General features: G+C 43.5%; 1 protein-coding gene across 13 annotated transcripts in view; it reads right to left on the minus strand.

Annotated features, from left to right (window-relative positions):
- nav1b (neuron navigator 1b) overlaps positions 1-24530 on the minus strand; it is a 133201-nt gene that overhangs the window by 24508 nt on the left and 84163 nt on the right. For 8 of the 13 annotated variants that reach the window (XM_024426501.2, XM_024426496.2, XM_024426499.2 and 5 more), the window contains 10 exons: positions 16516-16657; positions 13833-14142; positions 10909-11701; positions 10114-10557; positions 9825-9875; positions 9557-9717; positions 6498-6698; positions 5740-5792; positions 1256-1279; positions 755-832 (listed from right to left, as the gene is read on the minus strand). In XM_024426501.2, the coding sequence (XP_024282269.1) occupies positions 755-832; positions 1256-1279; positions 5740-5792; positions 6498-6698; positions 9557-9717; positions 9825-9875; positions 10114-10557; positions 10909-11701; positions 13833-14142; positions 16516-16657 (2257 nt within the window). The remainder of the gene's footprint in view (positions 1-754; positions 833-1255; positions 1280-5739; positions 5793-6497; positions 6699-9556; positions 9718-9824; positions 9876-10113; positions 10558-10908; positions 11702-13832; positions 14143-16515; positions 16658-24530) is intronic. The other 5 variants (XM_024426506.2, XM_042319266.1, XM_024426507.2 and 2 more) reach the window with 2 other exon arrangements.

Below are 24530 nucleotides of genomic sequence, written 5' to 3' on the forward strand. Positions count from 1 at the left end.
GGAGCCAGAGCAAGCCTCTAGTAGGCTAACCATAGGTGGCAAGGGCCAAAGCCAGCTTTAACCAGCACCACGTACAGCTATCACCAGGCCAAGGTGGGCATTTATCCCATCTAGAACACTATAGGTTTATGTCTGCCTACCATCTAGAACACTATAGGTTTATGTCTGCCTACCATCTAGAACACTATAGGTTTATGTCTGCTTAGTAACCACAACAATGGACAGAAGATTTTCCCTGGTGAGGTCACATGACCGGGGAAAACTCTTGACCCAAGCTTTAACCAATGCTAGCTTAGTTTTAGCTTAATTTTCATTGATTGGATTTCGAGTTGCGAGTTAGATTGCGTTCTATGCACTGGGCATAAATCTATCAAAGCCAGCACCATATCTGATCTCACCCTCTCCACTATGCATGCTTTCCTATCGTAGCTCAACATCAGTTTAATCAATGCCTAATGATCCAGGCGCTTTAAATATCTTCATAAAAATATCAACATTTGTCTGACATGGTTTTTGTGTTGGTTTGTGCATTAAAGACCTCATCACAATGTCTGGCACCCAGAGACAGGTTCATTCATATTATTAGATGACTCTTAACAGACTTGGATTCAGTCTCATTCAGCTTCCATCCATCATATGTCCCAACACAGACAAAGACATTTTTTATATTTTTATATTGAAAGCAAACAAATGGATCCTGCTACCATGGTGTGTGAGACAGAGGTTGAAAGGGTGAGAAGCCTGTTCTACATACGTTGGCAGACAGCTGGGTGGTCAGGTTGGCCACTTTTTCCTGGGAGTTCTCCAGCTCGCGTCTCAGCTTGCGGATTTGCTGCGAAGAAGACAATAACAACAAGGTCCTTCAGAAAGGCAGAGCAGGCTAAGATCACACCTTGTCATTTACGGACGGAGGGCCTGACAATTGACTTACTTCTCCACATCTCAAAGCGCCTTACACTGTATGGTAGTACATGGAATGAGTTATTGGCTGGGTAAGGTGCATGACACTAAGTAAGCTCATGGGAGAACATGAAATTATAAAGTAGTAACAATTGAAACAATGGTTGCTGGACAGCATGCCACGTTACTCTGAACATGCTAAATGAATTACAATTTTGGGGGAAAACAACGCTTCTGATCCCCGAAGCACTGCTGAACGGGTGGAGGTGAGCGGTACGGATGGACGAGAGCAAACGAGATGATATTGGGAGATGAAGACAAGGGAGAGTTGAAGAGCAGAACGCGTTAGCCTTACCTCTCCTTGTATCCTCTCCTCGGTCTTAGAGAGCACAGTAGGACAGAAAGAAGGAACGAGAAGAAAGCACATAGAGTGAACTTGGGAGTAGTCGAGGTTACGGTGGGTTGTGGTAGTCTAACGGTAGATCTGGCCTAAGGTACAATCCTGAGTTTATATATAGAGGGCAGGGGATTCAGACTGCATCTTGTAAGTGTTCAGCAGGGTAAAGGCAGGATTGAATACACCCTAAAATAATGACTGTATATAAGGATATACTTGATGTGTGTATCAGTAGCAGTCAAACCACAACTTGTGAGCCTTGGTAGTTCACGAGAGGTGAGGTTTTATAGAATTTAAACATCATGGTAAAGACCTGGATAAACAGGTAACTGCCAAAATAAAGGAAACACCAACATAATAGGGCATTGGGCCACCGCGAGCCACCAGAACAGCTTCAATGCGTAGATTGGCATAGATTCCACAAGTGTCTGGAACTATATGGCTGGTCTTTTGACCAAACAGATCAGCTCTGAAAAAGATGTGTTGCGACAAGTTCTGGGGATCTATTTTCGGCTGGCGGCAAAGAGGTGTAACTTTTAAACGCACGCTAGTTCGTAAGGGATGGATCAGAAAGAGGAGGGTTTAGTATTTTGTTAATCTAGTCCAGGGGAGGGTCACGTCATTTGCAATTGACGAAATGTCAATATTTCTCAGTGTTTTAGAATGAGTTGCTTATTGGGATATATATCGATGTGTGCACGATGCGGCCCATAATCTGATTCTCCGCTGGGAAAGCGATATCAAGTGTGCCTTCAGGCTCTTCAGTCTGGTCTCAATCAAGTTATCCATATGGGCTAAAGAAGCACAGAGCAAAGTTGTATTTCTAAGATATCTGCTGGGACGGTGTAAATACAAATAGGATACACTACACACTGCAGTGAATATTCCGATGCTGAGCCCCGGCCTGCTCTGCTCTTGCTGATCAAAAGCTTTTTTTGTGTGCTGCCTAACCAATGGCTGTACCTATGACGGCAGTCCAGGAGGACAGTCAAAGGCTTTTTCCCAAATGTTTTTATGTATTAGGCCTTGTCCCAAAAATGCAGCATCTTGCGTGTGGGTCTCACCTACAGCTTATGTTTTGTTCTGTTTGGAAAAGGAGAGCGCGAAGAGGAGAAGGAGGACCGAAGGTCAACTTTGAGATTCGAGTAACTTACATTGTGTGGCTGAAACTAAAAGCAGCAACCGTGGCACAATCAATTGGAAATGGACAGCTCATGGTGCTGATTTATGTAGACACAATTCATTTCAACCATCTTCATTTTAATGAGACTAACAACAAGAGGGCTATTTCTTTGACAGACGAAATGAGGCTATGGGCTGCTATATCCATAGACTTGTCAGTCAATTCCTCCACCAACCACACACTCTTTAAATAGACTACCTCTGTGTCAGTGAAGGGCTGTTAAGTTCAAACTAAGATTCGAATTGAGTGGGTATGAGAGGGTATGCCATAGGTCTACCATTTATTAAAGAAAATGGCACAAAGCACAGGTCTACCCAATGTTAGCTTAAGATTTTGAAGAACATAAAACGGATCCAATGATATAAAGTGATCTATAATAGTGCTTTATGCTAGAAACAAGCTGTAAAATACTTGGGAAAGATGTGTGATTCTGATGCATATGGGGATATCATTGTTTAGTTTCTTTGACATTCAGAGGCTGACCTCCACCCTCTATTGCTGAGGAGACCAAAAAAATAGACTTTGCTTGGGAAGTAATCAAATTCGGTCTCTATCAATTTATTAAGCTATTCACTATTCACTTTAAACCCAGACAGCTTGTAGGGAAACACTTGTGACCTTCTCTCGTTGGGTTAAGCCACAGAAGAAGAGTAGCCAGCAGGTAAAGTTTACATTTTTTTTGCATCGGTAGGCCTACTCTGTCGGGTGGAAAGGCGCTCAGATTGAATTATTTGGAAATAAGGACCGTTTCGTTGCAAACAAGACACACTGACTTGGCGTTGGAGAAATATAATAAGATGAACACATAGGCCTATCTCTCTGTCCATTCTTAGCCTGTCATTTTTGGTCATTTATATGATGTTAAAACAATTCTGCTAACGTACAATTACGCAAAATTGCATTAAATGTTGATAAGAGGCCATTTTTTTCCTCGGACCTGCAAATACGATGATAGATTCATGAAATAATTTTACTCTAAATGAGATTTTTCCACCTCTACTCTTGTCCACGTTGGTCTGCGAACCCACAACCTTCTGGCCCGCAGCCCTGCGTGCTTCCAAAATTCCTGCGTTGCCATGTAATGCTAACAGGATGAAAGACAGTTTCTAAAACTGCATATCTAAGGCTCTGGTCTGTCCAAGAAGTGAGGGTAACAGGTAGACATGTTCTCTGCTATCCACTTTGTTTGAATTATTATTTTGGCTATAGGGGTCACTTTTTTTTCTTCTTCAAGTGTTCATGGAGGGTTTAAGAAAAATATACTTGCTGAATGAAGGGCCATTCGTCTTCATTTCAGAAAGGTACGATTTTCTCCACGTGACCCTTATTATAAATAACATTCACTCACTAAGTTTTATTTATATTGGACATTATTTTTATCCCGCTTCTGTGAAAGGTTTGGACTCAATCTGGCATGGAACGTGTCAGTGACTGTAGGAAGCCTGTTTAGGAACATCAAGTTATTTAAAAATACTGTTTATTGTGTTTTATTGATCATTTTGTATTTTACACTTTCCTCTGTTGGACCTAACTTTCAAATCGTGGGAATTCCGATCGCTGTCCGTGGTGCTGAATCCACTTGTAGGCTATATTTGCCCGTTTGCTTGTTTACCTTTCATGTGGCAAAGTCACTACTGGCCATATCAACGAAGACGGTAGGCTACAGCTATATATTTGAGAGCAGTAACGGTGAGTGGACATTGCCCCTTTCTCTATATATTGGATATTTTTCCAGCTCCTGTGAAAAATGTGGAAGTGCGTAAAACCCTCCATTGTCTATGTTGTCTTAGGCCTAATTAGTATATTCCCATGGGGAGCAATTTTGGTGCCTGTATTTAGACATAGCATATTTGAAACAAGTTGTTGTTTCGTTTTATTAGAATTTGATTCTAATTATTCACTGTCGTTTTAGGTCTTATCAAAAGTTAACTTAATCGTGCTTATTGACAACGTTTGGCATGTCCATAGCTCAAATATAATGCATTTTACAGTAGGCCTATATCAGTGTGAATGCTATGTTAACAATATATTTCTATATTGTAGCCATTCAATTACTGTTCAAAAACAAATATGGGATAGGACTACATTTTGTTATTTTGTTTCTGTAGGCTATTTAACAAATGGTCCTTGCTATAATTGATCCTCGGGACGTCCCTAACCTCATTGAAGTTTACATTTAACATGGTTTGGTAAAGGTTAGGCTATAATGGACAAGGATACTAGGCTATAACAGACTATCATTCGATTTGGAGTTGATGACAACGCAATACATAAAAGATAGATTTGACTATTTACTTATGATTGGCCAGTAAGGGCTCAAGCCTCGACATACTTCAACTTGCTTATTTCTCAAAACCTAGCCCTTTAAAGCCACCGCCAGCTCCTGCGCCTATAATTCTGGTTGAGAAAATAGGAAACACCCCCTAACCTATAGCTCTACCTCCAGCACTTAAGATTTACCATTGTGTTAGGTTTGTTAAAATACAGCCCCTGATGTGATTGGTCAAAAGACCGATTAGTGGTACAAATATTGGCTGCCTGTGTAAACACAGCATATTGGTGGGATGCAACACCATTCTTCCACTTGAAATTCCATCATTTCGTGTTTGTTGATGATGGTGGAAAACGCAGTCTCAGGCGCCCTCCAGAATCTGTCATAAGTGTTCAATTGGGTTGAGATCTGAAAACTGAGACACACATGCACACACACCCTTTAAAACCTCCTATGATCCTTTAAGACACCTCTTTGAAAGTCATTGAGATCTCTCCTTCTAGACATGGTAGCCCAAATAATGACCCTACACATGATGAGATGTTAATTGCTTAATTAACTCAGAAACCACAGCCATGTGGAAGCACCTGCTTTCAATATACTTTGTATTCCTCATTTACTGAAGTGTTCCCTTGATTTTGGCAGTTATCTGAACGTAAACAATGGCCAAATTTGGAAAAGGAGAGAGAACCCAATGTTCTGAGGTAAAATGTTGTCTTTGAACAAGGTTTCAGCTCTGGAATGCCTCAGTGGCAGTTGGCACAACATCTCACCTCACTTCAGGCATGTTTTCAATCAAAGACAGAAAAACTACACGGCTGTATTTGTACAGTTGGCTAGCCAGGCCTGGCACTGTTCCGGTTGCATCGCACACATTCATGTCATTGTGAAGAGTCCAACAGTTATATCATGAAAGTATGTCCTGTGGGCACACAACAGCTGAGCACAATAACTATTTCTGGATTACTCAATAATTCTATTACTCACAGAGGAATAGTTGGATGAAGCGTTGGATGCCAAGGACAGGACAGAGCCATGGACTAAAAGAGGTAGAAAAAGACAGAACAAACACATAACATGGTTTAGTACTGAAATATGCCATATCCATACTTTACAGAATATGCTAACAATATGACTAATCTATCGTTGTTCAGATTTTTAAACACAACGTTATATCCAGTAAACCTGCTACTGTGTGTGTGTGTGTGTGTGTGTGTGTGTGTGTGTGTGTGTGTAGATTCACAACAAGGTATAAATGACAGTTCACTTGTGGCAGTATATAAGTACTTCACAGAACATAATGCAACATAATGCAACGCAGACAACGTTGAAGAAGAGATAAATGACTTCAGAGAAGTGATAGAGACAAACTGGGTCACCTCATTATACCTTTACATAACTCTAACATGGAGGTACTCAATCTCTCTCGCTCTCTGCCTCACCCTCTGCCCCCCTCTCTCTGTACTGAGAACACAGCCTCAAGGACACTACTAGACTCAAGGGTTGTCTAGGCCGGGGCCTGAAACATCAGGGGAATGTTCAGGTTCCCTAAAATATACTCAGGGAGTAAAAAAACTTAACACACTCAAATGGCAATTGGAATTTCAATTCATTTCCTGAGTTTAACTTTATCAACTGAGGGCCCCAGTGGTAGACTGACAACCCAAAAGGAACTGCCGTTAGAAATAGAGCCATAGTGGCTAGCCATAAAAAAGGAATGATATATCTGTATACAGGTATCTTACATGTGCTAGCTGTCTCACAGTCATCCACGGGCTCGCGGTCACGGAAGGATCCAGAGCGCATCATGCTCTTGGGCCGGTCGGCCAGCGACATGCTGCTGCCCAGTGGAGAGGAGCCGTACAGGTCGAAGGCCGCGTCATTGGTGGGGATACTGTTGGAGCGGGTTATTCTGGGGACACAGGCACCGCTCGGGATGGGGGAAACTGGGAAGACAGGAAGGTTGGCATGGGTAAGAGGCAGACTGACACAGTACAATGAGGCGAGTAAGTACACCCACATACTCACGCACTTACACATACCTGCATGCATACGCACGCACACACGCACACACGCACGCACACCCCTGATGAGACAGTGTAAAGAGACACTCAGGGTCCACAACAGTCAACATGATATATACAATTGATGACAGATGTATAAAATCGAACACACAGCCATGCGATCTCCATAGACAAACATTGGTAGTAGAATAGCCTTAATGAAGAGCTCAATGACTTTCAACGTGGCACAGTCATTAGATGCCACCTTTCCAAGAAGTCAGTTTGCCCTGCTAGAGCTGCCCTTGTCAACTGTAAGGGCTTTTATTGTGAAGTGGAAACATCTAGGAGCAACAACGGCTCAGGCGCAAAGTGGTAGGTCACACAAGCTCACAGAACGGAACCGCTGAGTGCTGAAGCGCGTAAAAATCATTTGTCCTCGGTTGCAACACTCACTACCGAGTTCCAAACTGCATCTGCAAGCAACATCAGCACAAGTTCGTCATGTTCGTCATGAGCTTCAAAAATGGGTTTCCATGGCTGAGCAGCTGCACACAAGCCTATGATTACCATGCGCAATGCCAAGCTTTGGCTGGAATGGTGTAAAGCTCAACGCCATTGGACTCTGGAGCAGCGAAAATGCGTTCTCTGTCCAACAACCTTAAAGATTGGTGGAGAAGGAATAATGGTCTGGGGCTGTTTTTCATGGATCTGGCTAGGCCCTTCAGTTCCAGTGAAGTGAAATCTTAAAAAGCCCTTTCCCTTTTCAGCTTGACAAAACCCTTGTGCACAAAGTGAGGTCCATACAGAAATGGTTTGTCGAGATCGGTGTGGAAGAACTTGACTGGACTGCACAGAGCCCTGATCTCAACCCCATCGAACACCTTTGGGATGAATTGGAACGCAAACTGTGAGCCAGGCCTAATCGCCCAACATCAGTACCTGACCTCACTAATGCTAGTGGCTGAATGGAAGCAAGTCCCTGAATGGAAGAAAGTCCCGCAGCAATGTTCCAACCTCTAGTGGAAAGCTTTCCCAGAAAAGTGGAGGCAGTAAAGGAGGAACCAACTCCATATTAATGCCCATGATTTTGGAATGAGATGTTTGATGAGCAGGTGTCCACATACTTTTGGTCATTTAGTATATATATTATTGTCAACTGTAAGGGCTATTTATATGTATATATTATTTCATAGTTTTGATGTCTTCACTATTTTCTACAATGTAGAACATAGTACAAATAAAGGTTTTTCATATTTTAGATTCTTCAAAGTAGCCACCCTTTGCCTTGATGACAGCTTTGCACACTCTTGGTATTTTCTCAACCAGCTTCTGGAGGTAATCATCTGGAATGCTTTTTAAACAGTCTTGAAGGAGTTCCCACATATGCTGAGCCCTTTTATCTGCATTTCCTTCACACTGCGGTCCAACTCATCCCAAACCATCTCAATTGGGTAGAGGTCGGGTGATTGTAGAGGCCAGGTCATCTGATGCAGCACTCCATAACTCTCCTTCTTGGTCAAATAGCCATTACACAGCCTGGAGGTGTGTTTTGGGTAATAGTCCTGTTGAGAAAAAAAAATGAAAGTCCCACTAAGCGCAAAGCAGGTGGCATGGCATATTGCTGCAGAATGCTTTGGTAGCCATGCTGGTTAAATGTGCCTTGAGCTCTAAATAAATCACAGACAGTGTCACCAGCAAAGCACCCCCACACCATCACACCTCCTCCTCCATGCTTCACGGTGGGAACACCACATGCGGAGATCATCCGTTCACCTAGTCTGAGTCTCACAAAGACACGGCAGTTGGAACCAAAAATCTCAAATTTGGACTCATCAGACCAAAGACAGATTTCCGCCGGTCTAATGTCCATTGCTCATGTTTCTTGGCCTAAGCGAGATTCTCTTATTATTTGTGTCCTTTAGTAGTGGTTTCTTTGTAGCAATTCAACAATGAAGCCCTGATTCACGCAGTCTCCTCTGAACAGTTGATGTTGAGATGTGTCTGTTACTTGAACTCTGTGAAGCATTTATTTGGGCTGCAATCTGAGGTGTGGTTAATTGCAGATTTCTGCGGCTGGTAACTCTAATGAACTTATCCTTTCTGCAGCAGAGGTAACTCTGGGTCTTCCTTTCCTGTCACGGTCCTCATGAGAGCCAGTTTCATCATAGCGCTTGATGATTTTTGCGACTGCACTTGAAGAAGCTTTCAAAGTTCTTGACATTTTCCAGATTGACTGATCTTCATGTCTTAAAGTAATGATGAACTGTCGTTTCTCTTTACTTATTTGAGCTGTTCTTGCCATAATATGGACTTGGTCTTTCACCAAATAGGGCTATCTTCTGTATACCCTACCTTGTCATAAATTCCACAAATGAGCTTTTAACAATGCACACCTGTTAAAGGAAATGCATTCCAGGTGACTAACTCATGAACCTGGTTGAGAGAATGCCAAGAGTGTGCAAAGCTGTCATCAAGGCAAAGAGTGGCTACTTTGAAGAATCTAAAATCTAAAATCTATTTTGATTTGTTTAACACTGTTTTGGGTACTACATGATTTCATATCTACTATTTCATCGTTTTGATGTCTTCACTACTATTTTATAATGTAGAAAATACTAAAAACCCTGGAATGAGGAGGTGTGTCCAAACTTTTGACTGGTACTGGATATACGTATATACTGAACAAAATATAAATACAAACCAGCAGGGGGATGTGTCTTAATGAGAGTTTAGAGTTAGACAGAGTTTGTCAGTCAGTCAGCTGGAGGACAGTTGATGAACGAAAGAAAACTGAGACTCACCCACGTTAGTGAGGTGGGCCTTGCCAGAGGAAAGATGGGGCATGTGGGTGGGAGAAGGCAGCTGAGGGGGGCTCTCGCTTTCTGTCAGGCTCACTGCCGTGTGGGAGTGACGCCTCTCCTTTCCCTCCGACTGACCCTCAGACGGACCAGAGCTGTAGCGACTGGAGCAGGACAATTAAGAGAGCAACAATTAAACATGCGCCTCAGACGATTAGAATACTACATAATTTGATACAGCAAATGTTGCGGGAAACTATGACAAACTTACTTGACATACCCTAATCCTTTCTTAGGTAAGGTGTTCCTGTCCGTTTGCAAACTGGTAGAGAAAGAACACGAAGAAACCAAATTTGACCCTTTCTGCTATCAAACAATTCATGATAAAACAGTAGATAAACCTGTAGATGTTTTTTTTTCAAATCACAAAATCTCTTGCTATTAATAATATCTCTGTTGCAGTAGAAAGAAGGTAGCATAGTGAAGACATCCCCCACAAGCAGAGGGTTACCCAACCCATGCCACCCCATCATCAGGGTGTTGCTCCAGTCGAGACCCACCTGTCTGGGAGATTGAGGGAAGTCCTGCTCCCAGCAACCCAGGTCCCTGTGCCCCTCACCTCCTCCCTATCCCTGTCCCTGTCTCGGGACTCTGCCCGGATATATCCTCCACTGGGAGGAACACTCATGGTGAGGGGAAGGGACTCCATGCTGCGGTGCAGGCCAGATAGTTTGGGGTACAGCAGCGGAGAGCCCCCCAAGGACAGGGTCTGGCTGGGGTAGCAGCTGGGGGAGTCCAAGTGCAGGATGGGTGCTGGGCTAGGGGTGAGGCCCCGGGGGGCCGGGCTGCGTGAGCCAGACCCGGCCAGGTCCTGGAGCTTAGAGTAAGGGGGCACTTTAGGAGGCAGGTCCTGGATGGTCACGCATGAATCCAGGCTATTGGAGTTGACCTTGTCCAAGTGGGCAAGGCTGGGCGGCCGACCCAGAGACTTGCAGCTCAGCATCCTATGAATTAGACACGAGACACAGAATGTCAGATCCAGCACCATACAGCACCGGGACGGATCCAGAGACCCTACTGGGCTGGTCCTGTTCTAAGACATGAGTGCAAAACATAGCAAGCAGAATGACAGTTACTTGTTTTATTGCGGTGTTGTTCTCTTATGTCTATTTTAAGTGGTTAAAACATTACACAGCAACTCTTCATAAAATGACAGCTGAACAAACTGAGTCGAAACTAACACATGACTACATAGCTGATTCTATAAACACCATACCACAGCAAAAGGAGTGGTATTATTTTAACGTACTGTAGGACTTGAACAGTGTGAGAATGTGTCACGGTGGTGAATTTACCTCTGACTGGTGGGCGAGGAGAGCTCGGGGTATTTGCTGCTACTGGCCCTCCGCAGTCCCTGCAGTTTGGTGCTGGCCTCCCCTGTAGAATCCCCCAGACAGTCTTCCATCTTCAGGGAGCCACACAGGGAATCCATATCAGACGCCACAGCCTTGGCCTTAGCTCTCTCCTTCTCCTTCTCCCGGTCTGTCTGGTTGACAGGGCCTGTGCTCCCTCCTCGACTGGCCCCCTTAGTGCTTCCACTGCCGGGCTCTTTCCTCTTGGGGCCAGGGCAGGCCATGGAGACAGGCTTCAGGCTCAGCAGGCCGGGGTCGATGCTGCTGCTGGCAGGCCGGGCCGACCCAGGGCGGCCGATCAGGCTGAGGGTGCTGGACTTGGCAGGGCGCGGCAGGCTTCGGTACTGGAGGCTGTTACGGGCGTTGGGCCCCAGGAAGCCCCCCTCCTCACTGCCTGTGGCGTCAAAGCTGTTCTTACGCCCCCCTTTTCCTCCCCCTCCTACTCCCATCGGCTTCACAGGGATGCCAGAGGACTTGGGAATCTTGCCCACGGTGGCAGAGCCACTAGAGATGGTGCTGCCCCCTGCTGTCATGACGGTGGCAGTGCCGGTAGTCGGGGATCTCTTGTAGCCGAACGAGGCCCCGGCGGAAGGCTTGACCAGGCCTGACGGGGGCTTTCGGTGTTCCCGGTGCTCCGGGAGGTGTTCTCTCCCGGCGTCGGAACGGGAGCGCTGCAGCCCAGCAGCCTTCACAGACATCTTGTTCTTGTCCACCGCCTTGTGGTCGCTCTTTGGTGCTGCAATCAAAAGAGATAGATAAGTATAGAGTTTAGATGAGATTACATTACAGAGTAATCATCTGTTGCCTAGCAAGCTGTGATAATGAGTGCAGCTGAATGTGAACCTAACCGAAAATATCAAAAGAGTGAAAGCATCAGTGAACTGACTGGATGTCGATGACACCACTGTGACGAATGTTGGATGAATCAGAGGAATCAGTCAGACTGGAGTCATGGATGACCAGAACCATACAATATGTCTAAATGGCTACATTTGGTCACAGCTGCATTTGGTCACAGCTGCATATAACTCGTGTTATTAGAGGAGAGTCAACTTTATAAGCAAGAAACATCTGTATTTACTTACAGATGGTTTATATGAAGAGGTCGAGTCACCGACATACAGACACACAAATCTATCTAAGGTATTGCAGACCGGTCTGTGTGACAAACTGGGCCCTTGACCAAGACGTGGAGAAATGCAACGCCCAATAACTTTGGCGACGCGGCCAAAATGAGGGGAAAAAATTGGTTGTTTTTATTAAATGGCACTCTGTGGATTGTGCATTCACATTATTCTGGCAACTTGTCAAGGACAAGTAACTCAAATTGACATGCTTAACGCTTTTCAGAATATAAGTACATAAATTATTGCTCTTATATTCACAGGCGCATGAAGTAACAGTTCATGTCACTCAGTCAGGGAAAGGGAGAAATGGAGATAGCGAGTTGACAAAGCAAACACTAGTAAAATAGCTCCCAGTCTTTCCCACGTATAAAAGCCTCACTTGGCAGCCATCATTGGAATTCAAGATGCAATCAGACGTGTAGAGCAGCATAATTGATTGGGGGGGGGGGGTTAAAAACAAAATAGTCTGTGTATGAATATCTTTAGACTCCATTCGTATCCCAGAGAACGATGCCAGAAAACATAATGGATCCTTAGAACCTCCTTAGAACCTCCTTATAATCAGCCACATTAAACCAGCTAGATAAGTAGTAGAGGGTAATGCAATAAATTGCATCATTTTACTACAGTCAGGACATTTTACTGCAGTTTGAATGTTTCCCTTATCGTTCAATCATGTATATCGCGTGGGATGAAAGAACACCAAACACAACATTATTGCTGTGATCAGACGGATGAGTCACTAGACAGCATTGCAGTCTGCTGCGTGTCATTACTAAAAAAAAAAAAGGGCGTTTCCATTAAACTGGCTTTTGGATTGGATAGAAAGGTAAGGCACTACAGTGCAACACGTCTCACTCTGAAAATATTTATTTCATTAAAAACGATGAATCGGTTATTGCTGCCTCAATGGCAGCAGTCATACAGCAGCGGATCCAGTCTTAAAAGACACCATTCATTAAGATATGCACACAGAACACACAGTGGTCATTTGAAATGCCGTGCTGCACTGTACCGTGTTTGTTGCTGTTGAAATGTACATCTTCCACTGATACTGCCCATGAAGCTTCATTAAATATCCATGGTCTTCAAATTCAGGTAGAGCAAAAATATGAAAATATGTTCAAAACCTGAAAATGCTTCACAAGACAGTGGCTCTCTGAAGCCAGTTTGTTTTTTGACAAGACACATAGGAAGACGAACCAAGAGGGAAATCCACAAAGAGGAGCCCAGTTCTGCATGGAACACACTGTACAGTATCATTTATTCTCAGTGTTCCTGTACAGTACTACAACCAATCAAACTCTGGCACAGAGAGCCAGACTGCCTTGCTACATTTCAGTTGATATCTGCTGGCTGTGGCTACTCTCCAAACCAGACTTGGTTTTCCATGTGTTATCCATTTAGGGGAGGTTATGGATGACAAGGATATCTTGCAAAACAAGTTAACAATCCTGTTTTCTCCCCATGTTTCCTCACCATTTATACATCTACTTTAACACACACTCTTTATTAGCGCATGAAGTAAAAACCCTTATTGTCTTTCCTGTATAGCGCTCACTTGGAATAATGATGGGTTACTTAATCATCAAACTGCTAAGTTACTTCCAACTCAACAGGACTGGACCCCCCAAAAAATGTGTTTAATGTATAGAGAAATGTGTGGACGTCTGAGTGTGAGAGGTAGGTCAGAGAGAGAGAGAGAGCGAAAGAGAGAGAAAACAAATGATCCCATCTCACCTGCCACTTTCAGGACGCTTTGAGAGGTGTGCGTGATGGGTGAGGTCACGCCCACAGGGGGGTTGCGTCCCTTTTTAAAGTTCCCTGGCTGACCCAGGCTCTGGGGCTTCCTCAGTTCCCCCTTGACCCCCACGTCCTCACTAGCACCCTCCATGGGTCTGGAGGACTTCCTCCACTTGCTGGGGGTCTCGGTTTTGAGGCTCCCTGTCTCGTAGCTGCTCCCGTCCATCTTGCGTGCAGCCTTTGCATCCTCGCTGTACCAGGACAGGCCACTCTCCACCAGGGAGCGCTTCTCAGCATCGGTGCGGAGCTGCATGAGGACAGGGACATAACCAGCAACATGAGGTACTTTGCAAATGGAAGTATTTATTTTATTTATAATGGTCACAACACGGGAGGTTGGTGGCACCTTAATTGGGGAGAACGGGTTTGTGGTAATGGCTGGAGTGGAATGGTATCAAATACAACAAACACAGTTTCCAGGTAATTGATGCCATTCCATTTGCGCCGTTCCAGCCATTATTATGAGCCGTCCTCCCCTCAGCCTCCACTGGGTCCCAATGGGAAACACAGGGTTAGTCAATTCCGTGGCAGTTTGGTCAATGAAGAAGATTCGTCGAAATTCAGATTTCGGAATTGAAAAGTGCCATTTATTTATTTATTTTGAAATGAAATGGAATATTTGGGGTCATGTGAGAAACACCCAGGTTTATGTGTGTGTGTGTGTGTGTGTGTGTGTGTGTGTGTGTGTGTGTGTGTGTGTGTGACAGATATTGTGTTTGTTATCTGTGGAAGGCCCTCAGTAATCTCTGCTGTTCAATCTGAGTGTATGTCAGCATTCTAGAGGGAGAGCAAGTGGGAGGAACGGATAAGCCTATACTGTATAACACCAGAGATTTACCAAAGTCACTATGTTATGAGCTTCAGAGACTTTCACCCCAGTAGTCATTGTAACTACAAAGGATGCATCATGACTCATGTGTCCCTCTTGAATCCCACAAATGTTGGTGCGTCGAGTATTGACTTGGCATTTTCAAGGAACATTATAGTACATACTCGTGACATGCATTTTGGGTGACATGTGCTACGTGAAAGCTTGGTAAGTCTGGGCTGATTTACGCTGTTCCAAATGCATCCAGTTTTTCAATGCCCTCCTCTTCCTAAGCGGGGAAAATAAGTGGCTTGTCTGCAGGCTGCAACCCTGTTACGTAAGGACTACTCTTTCATCGTATGCGGGGGGGGGCAGGCACATTATTAACTGCCCAATTAAACTAGAACCAACAGAGAATAATTCACTGTGACTTTTACTTACGATTATATTCTGCACAGTGGGCAAGGCCGGGGGTGGCCAAAACAATATAGTACCATGCTGTAGGGCACAACGACTGAGTCATCTCAGCTATTCTCTTCGTTAAGCACCACCAAAACTCATTCATCAAAACAATACGGGCCACAATGCTGTTTCACCTAATCCGTCCCTCTGCTGAAGTCTTTGTTAATACAAGGTTGACACTGCTTTAGCGTATAAGTAACGACAGGATGAAACCAACCAAGCCATGACAGGGAAATACTGTAGTGAGCCATCATCCAAAAAAATATGACCACAGGAAGAAAAGAAAAAACAAAGACCGTGTTTATAATTCTAGACAGGTGCTATACTGGAAAATGTACTGTAGGACTACTGTATGTAGCTGCTTCGAGAATTGGGCGCAGTGTGTCTTGGCAGCGCACCTTATAATGTAATATGGTCACAGATGGCTCAGTCAGCTATACTAATCCCCATGCTTCATCAATATGCTCTCTCTTGGACAAGGAGGAGAACAGAAGAAAGACACAGTGTTGCCACAGTAACACCAGAAGTGACAAGCCCGTCTGAGAAGCATTTTTCACCTGTGGATAAAGTGGAGAACCTCCATACTTGCCACGCCAATGAAGAATGAAATGTGTACAGTATTCTCAAACCGTAATTGATTACTGAAAGTTGACATTTATCATTTGTGGTATGAGGATTAGTGAAGGGGTTTCTAAAGGGCTATTTGAAGTGCCTGATGAAGCAATAGTAGTGGCTGTTTTTCCCCCTGAGATGTCACCTACCAAAAGTTGGTCAACTATCTACAAAATGCATTTTAAATCCAGTTCAGATTTCCACTGACTGTAAGTTGGATGCATGATGTTGCAGTCTTAAATGAAATGCAAAATATCACTTTGATTTCAAATGAGTGGCTAATGGGGCAAACCGTTGCAGTAAACAACTTTGAGTGGTGCACAATGACACATCAGCTTAATCCATTTCAGATGTAATGACATTGCAGTGTCTGTCGTGTGAACTGCTTCTTTGGGACCCAAATGACTCAGGCAGATTTGACACGCTTCTGCAGAGGGTGAATAACAGACGCAGGCAGGCAGGCAGGCAGGCAGGGGGACAGTGAGAGGGCGCAATGGGTGCAGTGTCAGTCTGAAATATTGACTTAAACATTTAAGGACAAAGGACTTACCTAACTGTGTTCTTCCAGAACTTAAACAGAAAAAGTTGTTCCCTTAAATCTATTAGAGTATGCTTTTCTCAAAACACCAGTATCTGCTTACTGTGTGTGTGTGTGTGTGTGCAGATAGTACGTTGTCTGTAAACAGAAGTACATAAACATAGCTACGGCTGCTGTGATTGAATGTGGCCTTTACTCACCATGACAGAGGAGTTGCGTCTGGAGCCGAGGGGCGTGGTGGGCAGGGAGTTGAGGGAGGAGCTGGCGTTGAACTCCTCAGAGCTGAGGTTGTCTACAGAGCCATCGCTGAGCCCACTGCTGATGGAGCTACTCTCATCCCAACTGCAGAAAGAAGGGGGTCAAAGGTTATAATAAAGAAGAGCATGGGACTGTAGAAAGTACTAGTTACTGTGCATTAACAGTGACAACGCTGTCTAACAGCAACTGTGCAGTTACAGAGGAGGTTATCGAAGGAGAAGACAAAGGTAGGCCTAAATTGGCAACAGCTTTGACATGTCCATCTGTCCTCCTGAAGGGATATCATGGTAACTGCCAGCGGAGGGTTGGGATCTCTAGCTACAAGCTGTTTTATCAGGCAAGGGATGCCTAAGTTACACAACAGAGATGGTTTGATTCTAACAACACAACTCTCTTTACTCTCTCATGTGCAACACATCCTCTTAGTAACAAACTACAGCTCCATGAGCGGATTCTTCGACTGAAGTTTCCTCAGCACGGGATGTGTCTGTTAAATCAAGATGACCGGTCGAGGCCGAGGGCGGCAGTGGGTTGACAGGCAGCTCAAGGTCTTGGAGCTGGGATGGCGTGTTCCAAGGAGCGATAGAACAAGGGAGCAGGGGAAGTAGAGGAGAAGGGGAAATCACAATGACAGCTGCCTGAGGGTCAGGGTTGCCACCCAGCCGCCCGTCTGCCTGGTCTGTTTCACCCTGGGACATATACTGCTGGAGAGGCTCCTACGTGAGAGGAGGGAGGGAGGGACAAATGCAGGGAATTCACAGGCCAAATGCATCCTCTGAATACATTTGAATAGGAGTTCATTTGAATCTCACATGCCAAATATACACATCATTGCATGGAATTTAATTTCAGGAGGGGTGGAGTATGTCGTCGAAGAGGACAATTGTCACGTAAGGTTCAGAGTAGGACAAAACACTGTCGAATTTAAAGCAGAGACTTTTGAAATGGAGGGAATGGGTTCTGAAGACAGCTTTGTATGCCTTTATGGTTTCAATAGAAACATCTCCAGAGTGCTGTAATGTTAAGTACTTCTTAGATTTACATAATTATTATGCTACCTCTCATTAGTTTGGCAGGGGTAAGTAGCAATCCATTTTTTTAAAATCCAGACACAAACGTGGCATAGAGAAAAGGTAGATACAGTAATAAGACCCTTGGAAAGCTGAGTCATTCCTAACTTCTCTTCCCTTTCTGTGCTGCCCCACTGACTTGAAATTGCTCTTTGTGGGTTTCTACTCTGCAATTAGCAAGGCGATGGAACATGGAATAGTGTATGTAAAAAATAAAAAACACAGGGAGACAAAAATGGCCCATAAAAAGTCTGAAGCAGAGGAGGAAATTGGACTTAAAGGGATACAGTGCATTTGGAAAGTATTCAGACCCCAAGACTTTTTTCCACATTTTGTTACGTTACAGCCTTATTCCAAAAAGGATTACATCATTTTTTCCTCATCAATCTCCTCATCAAAATATCCAATAATAACAAAGTGAAAACTGGCTTTTAGATTTAAAAAAAAAATATTCAGACCCTTTGAAATTGAGCTCAGGTGCGTCCTGTTCCCATTGGTCCTCCTTGAGATGTTTCTACAACTTGTCATTATGGGGTATTGTGTGTAGATTGATGAGGGGGGGGAACTATTTAATCTGTAACGTATCTAACTTCATCTACTTCCCCAGAGTCAGATGAACTTGTGGATACCATTTGTATGTCTCTGTGTCCAGTATGAAGGAAGTCAGAAGGTAGTTTCTGCGAGAGCCAATGCTAACTAGCGTTAGCGCAATGACTGGAAGTCTCTGGGTATCGGCTAGTATGCTGGGGAAAGGAAAGGGCCTCATTGCCAAAATCCCGAAGGAGCCCTTTAAATCACATGGCTATGGAGGAGGGTGTCCAAAAAAGGGCATTGTTTGAGACCTAGAATCTAACAGTCACTGGAATAATTCACTATATCATTTTGCTCTCTGAAAGGAACTGCTACCACAAATGTACATCATAATCACAACAGGAGAAAGTATGACATGTTGTTGTCAGCCACAAAATCAACTAAAGTGTACTAATCGTGCATTTCTCAGAAGCGCCAATCACCCTAATTGGTTAATTCAATCAACAAAGTAGTTCATTTATTTCCTATCCCTATCCCTTAACAGGTAGACAAAACAGACTCTCCATCAATCAAACACACACAGAACTGTTGGCCAACACAGAGACAGGGTGTTGAGTGATGTTTTAATTTGCGGTTGTGGAGCTAAGAGTTTTAAGACGGATCTTTTGCTGGACTGCAGTGCACTCCATGGTGGTTGTCAAACACTAACCCCTCAGGATATTTCGGGATTTTGGCAATGAGGCAATTTTGGCCCTTTATCTACTTCCCCAGGGTCAGATGAACTTGTGGATACCATTTTTATGTGTCCGAGTGCAGTTTGAAGGAAGTTGCTAACTAGCGGCATCCACGAGTGGGGAATTAGATAAAGGGCCACGTCCCGAACTATACCTTTAAATAAGTCCCGTACCCCCACAGTAATTAGTGCCAATTATCAGTTAATATCCTTTCCAAAACTCTTTAATATCCTTTTAATCTAATTTCAAGACTTGTACGAATGCATCCCTCTGACCTATTAGCCACACGTCTAGCCAGCATTGAGAAAAGAGATATCAAAGATTGCAAGATTGGGAGTTAATATGTTTAATGCTAAGCAGCGTTTTGTGACGCGCGAAGGTTGAAATGGACTTCTGGGTCTACAAACTTTATACAGAGGACTGAGGTGAGGCACATTTGTCGACACTCTAAGCAACAATACTATAAACATTTAGTAGTCCGTGGTAGTCTTTTAACAACCACAAACCAGCAGGGATTTTATCACGAGGACTAGGAAGAACAGCAGGGACGTTAGCTCACAGTAACACTCACACACTTGGCTACATTCTTTTATGAATTGTTGTCTAAGGAAAGGTTCCATCTTTGATTTTACATTGGGATTCACACACTTGTGAAACCAGCATTTTTGGTACTTGATCACATTTTATGAGGCAGAGCATTTTTCTTCAAGGCATTCAGTGTTCTGGACTTATTAAAGTGATTAACAGATACCTCGGATATTCACACGAGTCTGGTGTGTTCGATCAAGTCACACCTTTCGTCAGTAGCATTAGTCAGTCGTTTGTCCCTGGACACTCATGATGAAGTAAGACAGGGTCATTCCTTTGAATGTCCCCAAGGGGGTGGCAAATCCAAGAGAGACATGGAGGGAGTGTTTTATAGCCTGTTGTCCAGGGATTATCAAGTAGATTCAGCTGCAGGTCGTTTTTTCCCCTTGAGTGGATGTTCAGGGGGCTGGAACATAATTACATATCATTTGTAGACTACAAATTGACCACAAGAAACCTAAACAGATATAATATTTGTCTAAAACATAATCATTTCAAACCTTGTTTACATTTGTATATGACCACGTCGCTCTATAATGCTTGGGAATAGAGTTCCAAAAAATAAATCACTTGGACCTGATTTCCTGTTTTTTTTTTTACAGTCTTTTATGTCCAACAATGAAAATGTAAAATATATATACACTGAACAAAAATATAAACGCAACATGTAAAGTGTTGGTCTCATGTTTCATGAGCTGAAATAAAAGATCCCATACATTTTCCACACACACAAAAAGCTTATTTCTCTGAAATTGTTCACACATTTGTTTACATCCCTGTTACTGAGCATTTCTCCTTTGCCAAGATAAAGCTGTTTAAACAGCATGATCGTTACACAGATGCACCTTGTGCTGGGTACAATAAAAGGCCACTATAAATGTGCAGTTTTGTCACACAACATAATGCCACAGATGTCTCTGAGGGAGCGTGCTACTGGCATACTGACTGCAGGAATGTCCACCAGAGCTGTTGCCAGATAATTTAATGTTCATTTCTCTACCATAAACCGCCTCAAATGTTGTTCTAGAGAATTTGGCAGTATGTCCAACCGGTCTTACAACCGCAGGCCACGTGTAACCACACCAGCCCAGGATCTCCACATCCGGCTTCTTCATCTGCGGGATAATATGGGACCAGCCACCCGGACAGCTGATTTTCTGCACAAACTGTCAGAAACTGTCTCAGGCTAGCTCATCTGCGTGCTCGTCATCCTAACCATGGTTTTGACCTGTCTGCAGTTTGGCGTCGTAACTGACTTCAGTGTGAAAATGCTCACCTTCGATGGCCACTGGCACACTGGAGAAGTGTGCTCTTCACGGATTAATCCCGGTTTCAGATTGTACCGGGCAGATGGCAGACAGTTTGTATGGCGTTGTTTGGGCAGGTGGTTTGCTGATGTCAATGTTGTGTCCCCGTGGTGGCGGTAAGGTTACGGTATGGGCAGGCATAAGCTACAGACAATGAAGACAGTTGCATTTTTCCCATGGTAATTTGAATGCTCAGAGATACTGTGACAAGATCCTTAGGCCCATTGTCGTGCCATTCATCACCGTCACCTCACGTTTCAGCATGATAATGCACGGCCCCATGTCGCAAAGATCTGTACACAATTCCTGGAAGCTGAAAATGTCCCAGTTCTTCCATGGCATGCATATTCACCAGACATGTCACCTATTGAGCATGTTTGGGATGCTTTGGATTGATGTGTACAACAGCGTGTTCCAGTTCCCGCCAATATCCAGCAACTTCGTGCAGCCACTGAAGAGGAGATGGACAACATTCCACAGGCCACAATCAACAGCCTGATCAACTCTATGTGAAGGACATGTGTCGTGCTGCATGAGGCAAATGGTGGTCACACCAGATACCGACTGGTTTTCTGATGCCATGCCCCTAACATTTATTTTTTAAAGGTATCTGTGACCAACAGATGCATATTTGTATTCCCATTCATGTCAAATCCATAGATTAGGGCCTAATGAGTTTATTTAAATGGATTTATATGTACTGTAACTTAGTAAAACCTTTGAAATTGTTATATGTTGCATTTATATTTTTGTTCGGTGTATAGAAAAAAAAATGTGGCTCAGAGAACTTGGGGGGGGGGGGCAAATAAAACCTTTGGCCCGTGGGCCACCAGTTGGGGAAACCTGCCGTAGTCTGTTGATATTGCAACATGGGTCTACTTTGGAGCTTACATCTCGGAAGTGGAATTCAGACAAGGGAGGTGGGAGGAACTGAACCATGTACATACTTCATACATCGGGGTGGGGAATTGGCCTTTTTGTTTTCAGTGGCACTGCTCCAAGCTTACCGGCTGATTTATGCGTTAGTGCTATTATTTGAATTTCTGTCCCTGAGAAAATGTTTAAGTTCGAACGATTGAGAGAGGGGCTGTGTGGTGGGGGAAGAGGGGAAAAACATGATCTACATTCTACACTCCTCCCTGGTGGAGCACAAACTGGGACCAGCTGTGTGCAACAAGATGACTCTTACTTATTGGACCCCAAAGCATGTCAATATGTAAAGTACTGTAGATCTGCATGGCTACTAGACCATCTGACTGCTAGAAGGCAACTTTCTTCATAATGTAGAGATACTAAACCTAACAATGACGTCACTTGAGTCAATCAATCACAATATATGATATTATTGTGCAGAGAAATGTGATTAAAGCACAATAAAAGCCTATAACGATTTATTTAAACTGTATTCATACAGCCGTGACTACAGAAACAAACAGCTTAATTGGTCATACAGAGAAAGACAAAACACTACCTTGAGACTTTGATGTCATTCCTACCAGGCTGATAAGTGTCCCATTTAGATAAGCATCCAGCCATCACACCTACTAAATGGTACTTTCTCCACGCACACACAGGGATACACACCATCTGACCGGGTTTATAACCACTGCTGCTGCACACTATTGGAGTGTCCCACGTTTGATATGATTGTGATATGACCTTGATAAAGTTGTTGACAAAAGCATTGTCTGAAATGTATTATTTATTACAATTTATGACCGCCTTAATTTAAAAAAAATCTAATTAACACTCATCCATCTTGTTGGAAGCCCAAACACCAGTCTACATTATGAGAGACCAGCTGCCACTGATGTTATCCAATTACAGCTGACACTTTTATTTACCATGTAGTTACTTTTAGAACTTAAAGGCCGGATGCAGGGACCAGGTAGCCAGTCATGATTAAAGAGACAGTTTTAACTTCTGACACAGTGAAAACATACTAGCTTTGTAAAGTAGACATACACACAAACATGTGGGACATGTTACCCTATAGACATTACGGGGTAGTAAAAGGTCCATCGACCATTCATGGTTAAGTCTTCGCACAAGACAGTATGCAACAACCAGACGTGTGCCAAATACTTTCAAATACTTTAGCTGTGCTTGATTTAGTTTGCCCAGTATATATATAACTAATGGAATTGTCCCAAAAGTGCAAACTCCAAGCTAAATCAAGTGCACCTCCAATACTTTCAACAGTATCTGTGTCCCTGGTCTGGTGACAACAACTATGGGGCGGCAGGGTAGCCTAGTGGTTGGACTAGTAACCGGAAGGTTGCAAGTTCAAATCCCCTAGATGACAATGTACAAATCTGTTGTTCTCCCCCTGAACAGGCAGTGTTCCTAGGCCGTGATTGAAAATAAGAGTTTGTTCTTAACTGACTTGCCTAGTTAAATAAAGATAAAAATACATACAAATATGACTGGGAGAAAGGAAGGCAGACAGCACAGTTAGGCAAAAATATAGTTTGTGAATCTTGGGAGCGCATACCTGTGGCTGAACGCTCAAGGAATCTTCAATTACCCAGATAGCTGTGGTACAGTTGCCGCAATTCCATCATGGAGGGTGCTCTTTTAACCAATCCCATAATTGCTTGTGACAAACAAGTGCCAAGTCCCTATCTAACAAGACCTCAGTGTTTGCCAAAGTATAAAGCTTTGCTTGATAAGCAAAATGTTGAGTCACACTGCTGTAGCTCCATTTGAACCCCCAGGTAGCCTAGCCTACTGAAAATGTCAGTATTTTGATTATATAGCCTATAAGCTAGTAAATGTAGCCAAACACTATCACATTAGCCAGTAAAAAGTATCAAGATTTTCCCATAGGGACGCTGCTGTCGATAGATAAAATAAATGGATGATTGATCTATTATTTTCAACATCAACACTTGAAACTCTACATTTCAGTTAATTTATTCCTATCAAATAATTACATTCACTTTTTTAGGAAGAACAAAAATACACTATAAAAGTGTTTTTTATAGAATTTAAAATGGTACAGTACTAATTTTCATCATTTCATTCGGTAAACTACAATGTTAACGTTACATTCTAAGCATTTCGTTGTTCAACTCTTGAAGTGAAACAAACTGTTTTCAAATTCCGCGTGTTCACTGTATTCAGAATCATTTACAGAGCTACAGAACATCGTCTGACAGTGATACACGCAGATCAGTATCGCCGCAGATCTCTGTTTAGCGCTTACCTTGGACTAAAATGTATCGTCTTTTTCGCACAGGGCGCCGTCCGCTGGCGCTGCCCCATTGGCGGCACTTTCCCAATTAGCACACGTCCGCTCATATTCGCGCAATTCTGACATCAACGAGCATTTTTACAATTATTTCCCGTAGTATCCATGTAGCCTCAAGGAACGCTCCATTCAAATTCTGATATTCACTGCAACAACCTCCGATTCCCTGTTCCCCCAGTAAGGACTGCGAAACCGTTAGGAAACACCTCCAAAAAGTGACCCCCACCCCCCCTACTCTCCCTCTCCTGATGGCTAACAGCTGTTGTTCAACTGTTCCCAAAACCTCGCATGTAACCCACATCATATCATCGACACCACCATTATAGCTACATGAATAAACGAATTGTTCAATGACCCTGGAATTATTACCCTCTTTGGGATTATGTGGATAATATATGGAGATTGCATGGCATATGACAAGATATCATGTTTAAAATGACAGTGAGTTAAATGTACAGGGAAATAATACATAGA

This window comes from Oncorhynchus tshawytscha, unplaced genomic scaffold, assembly GCF_018296145.1.
Source record: "Oncorhynchus tshawytscha isolate Ot180627B unplaced genomic scaffold, Otsh_v2.0 Un_contig_1824_pilon_pilon, whole genome shotgun sequence".
NCBI lineage: Eukaryota > Metazoa > Chordata > Actinopteri > Salmoniformes > Salmonidae > Oncorhynchus > Oncorhynchus tshawytscha.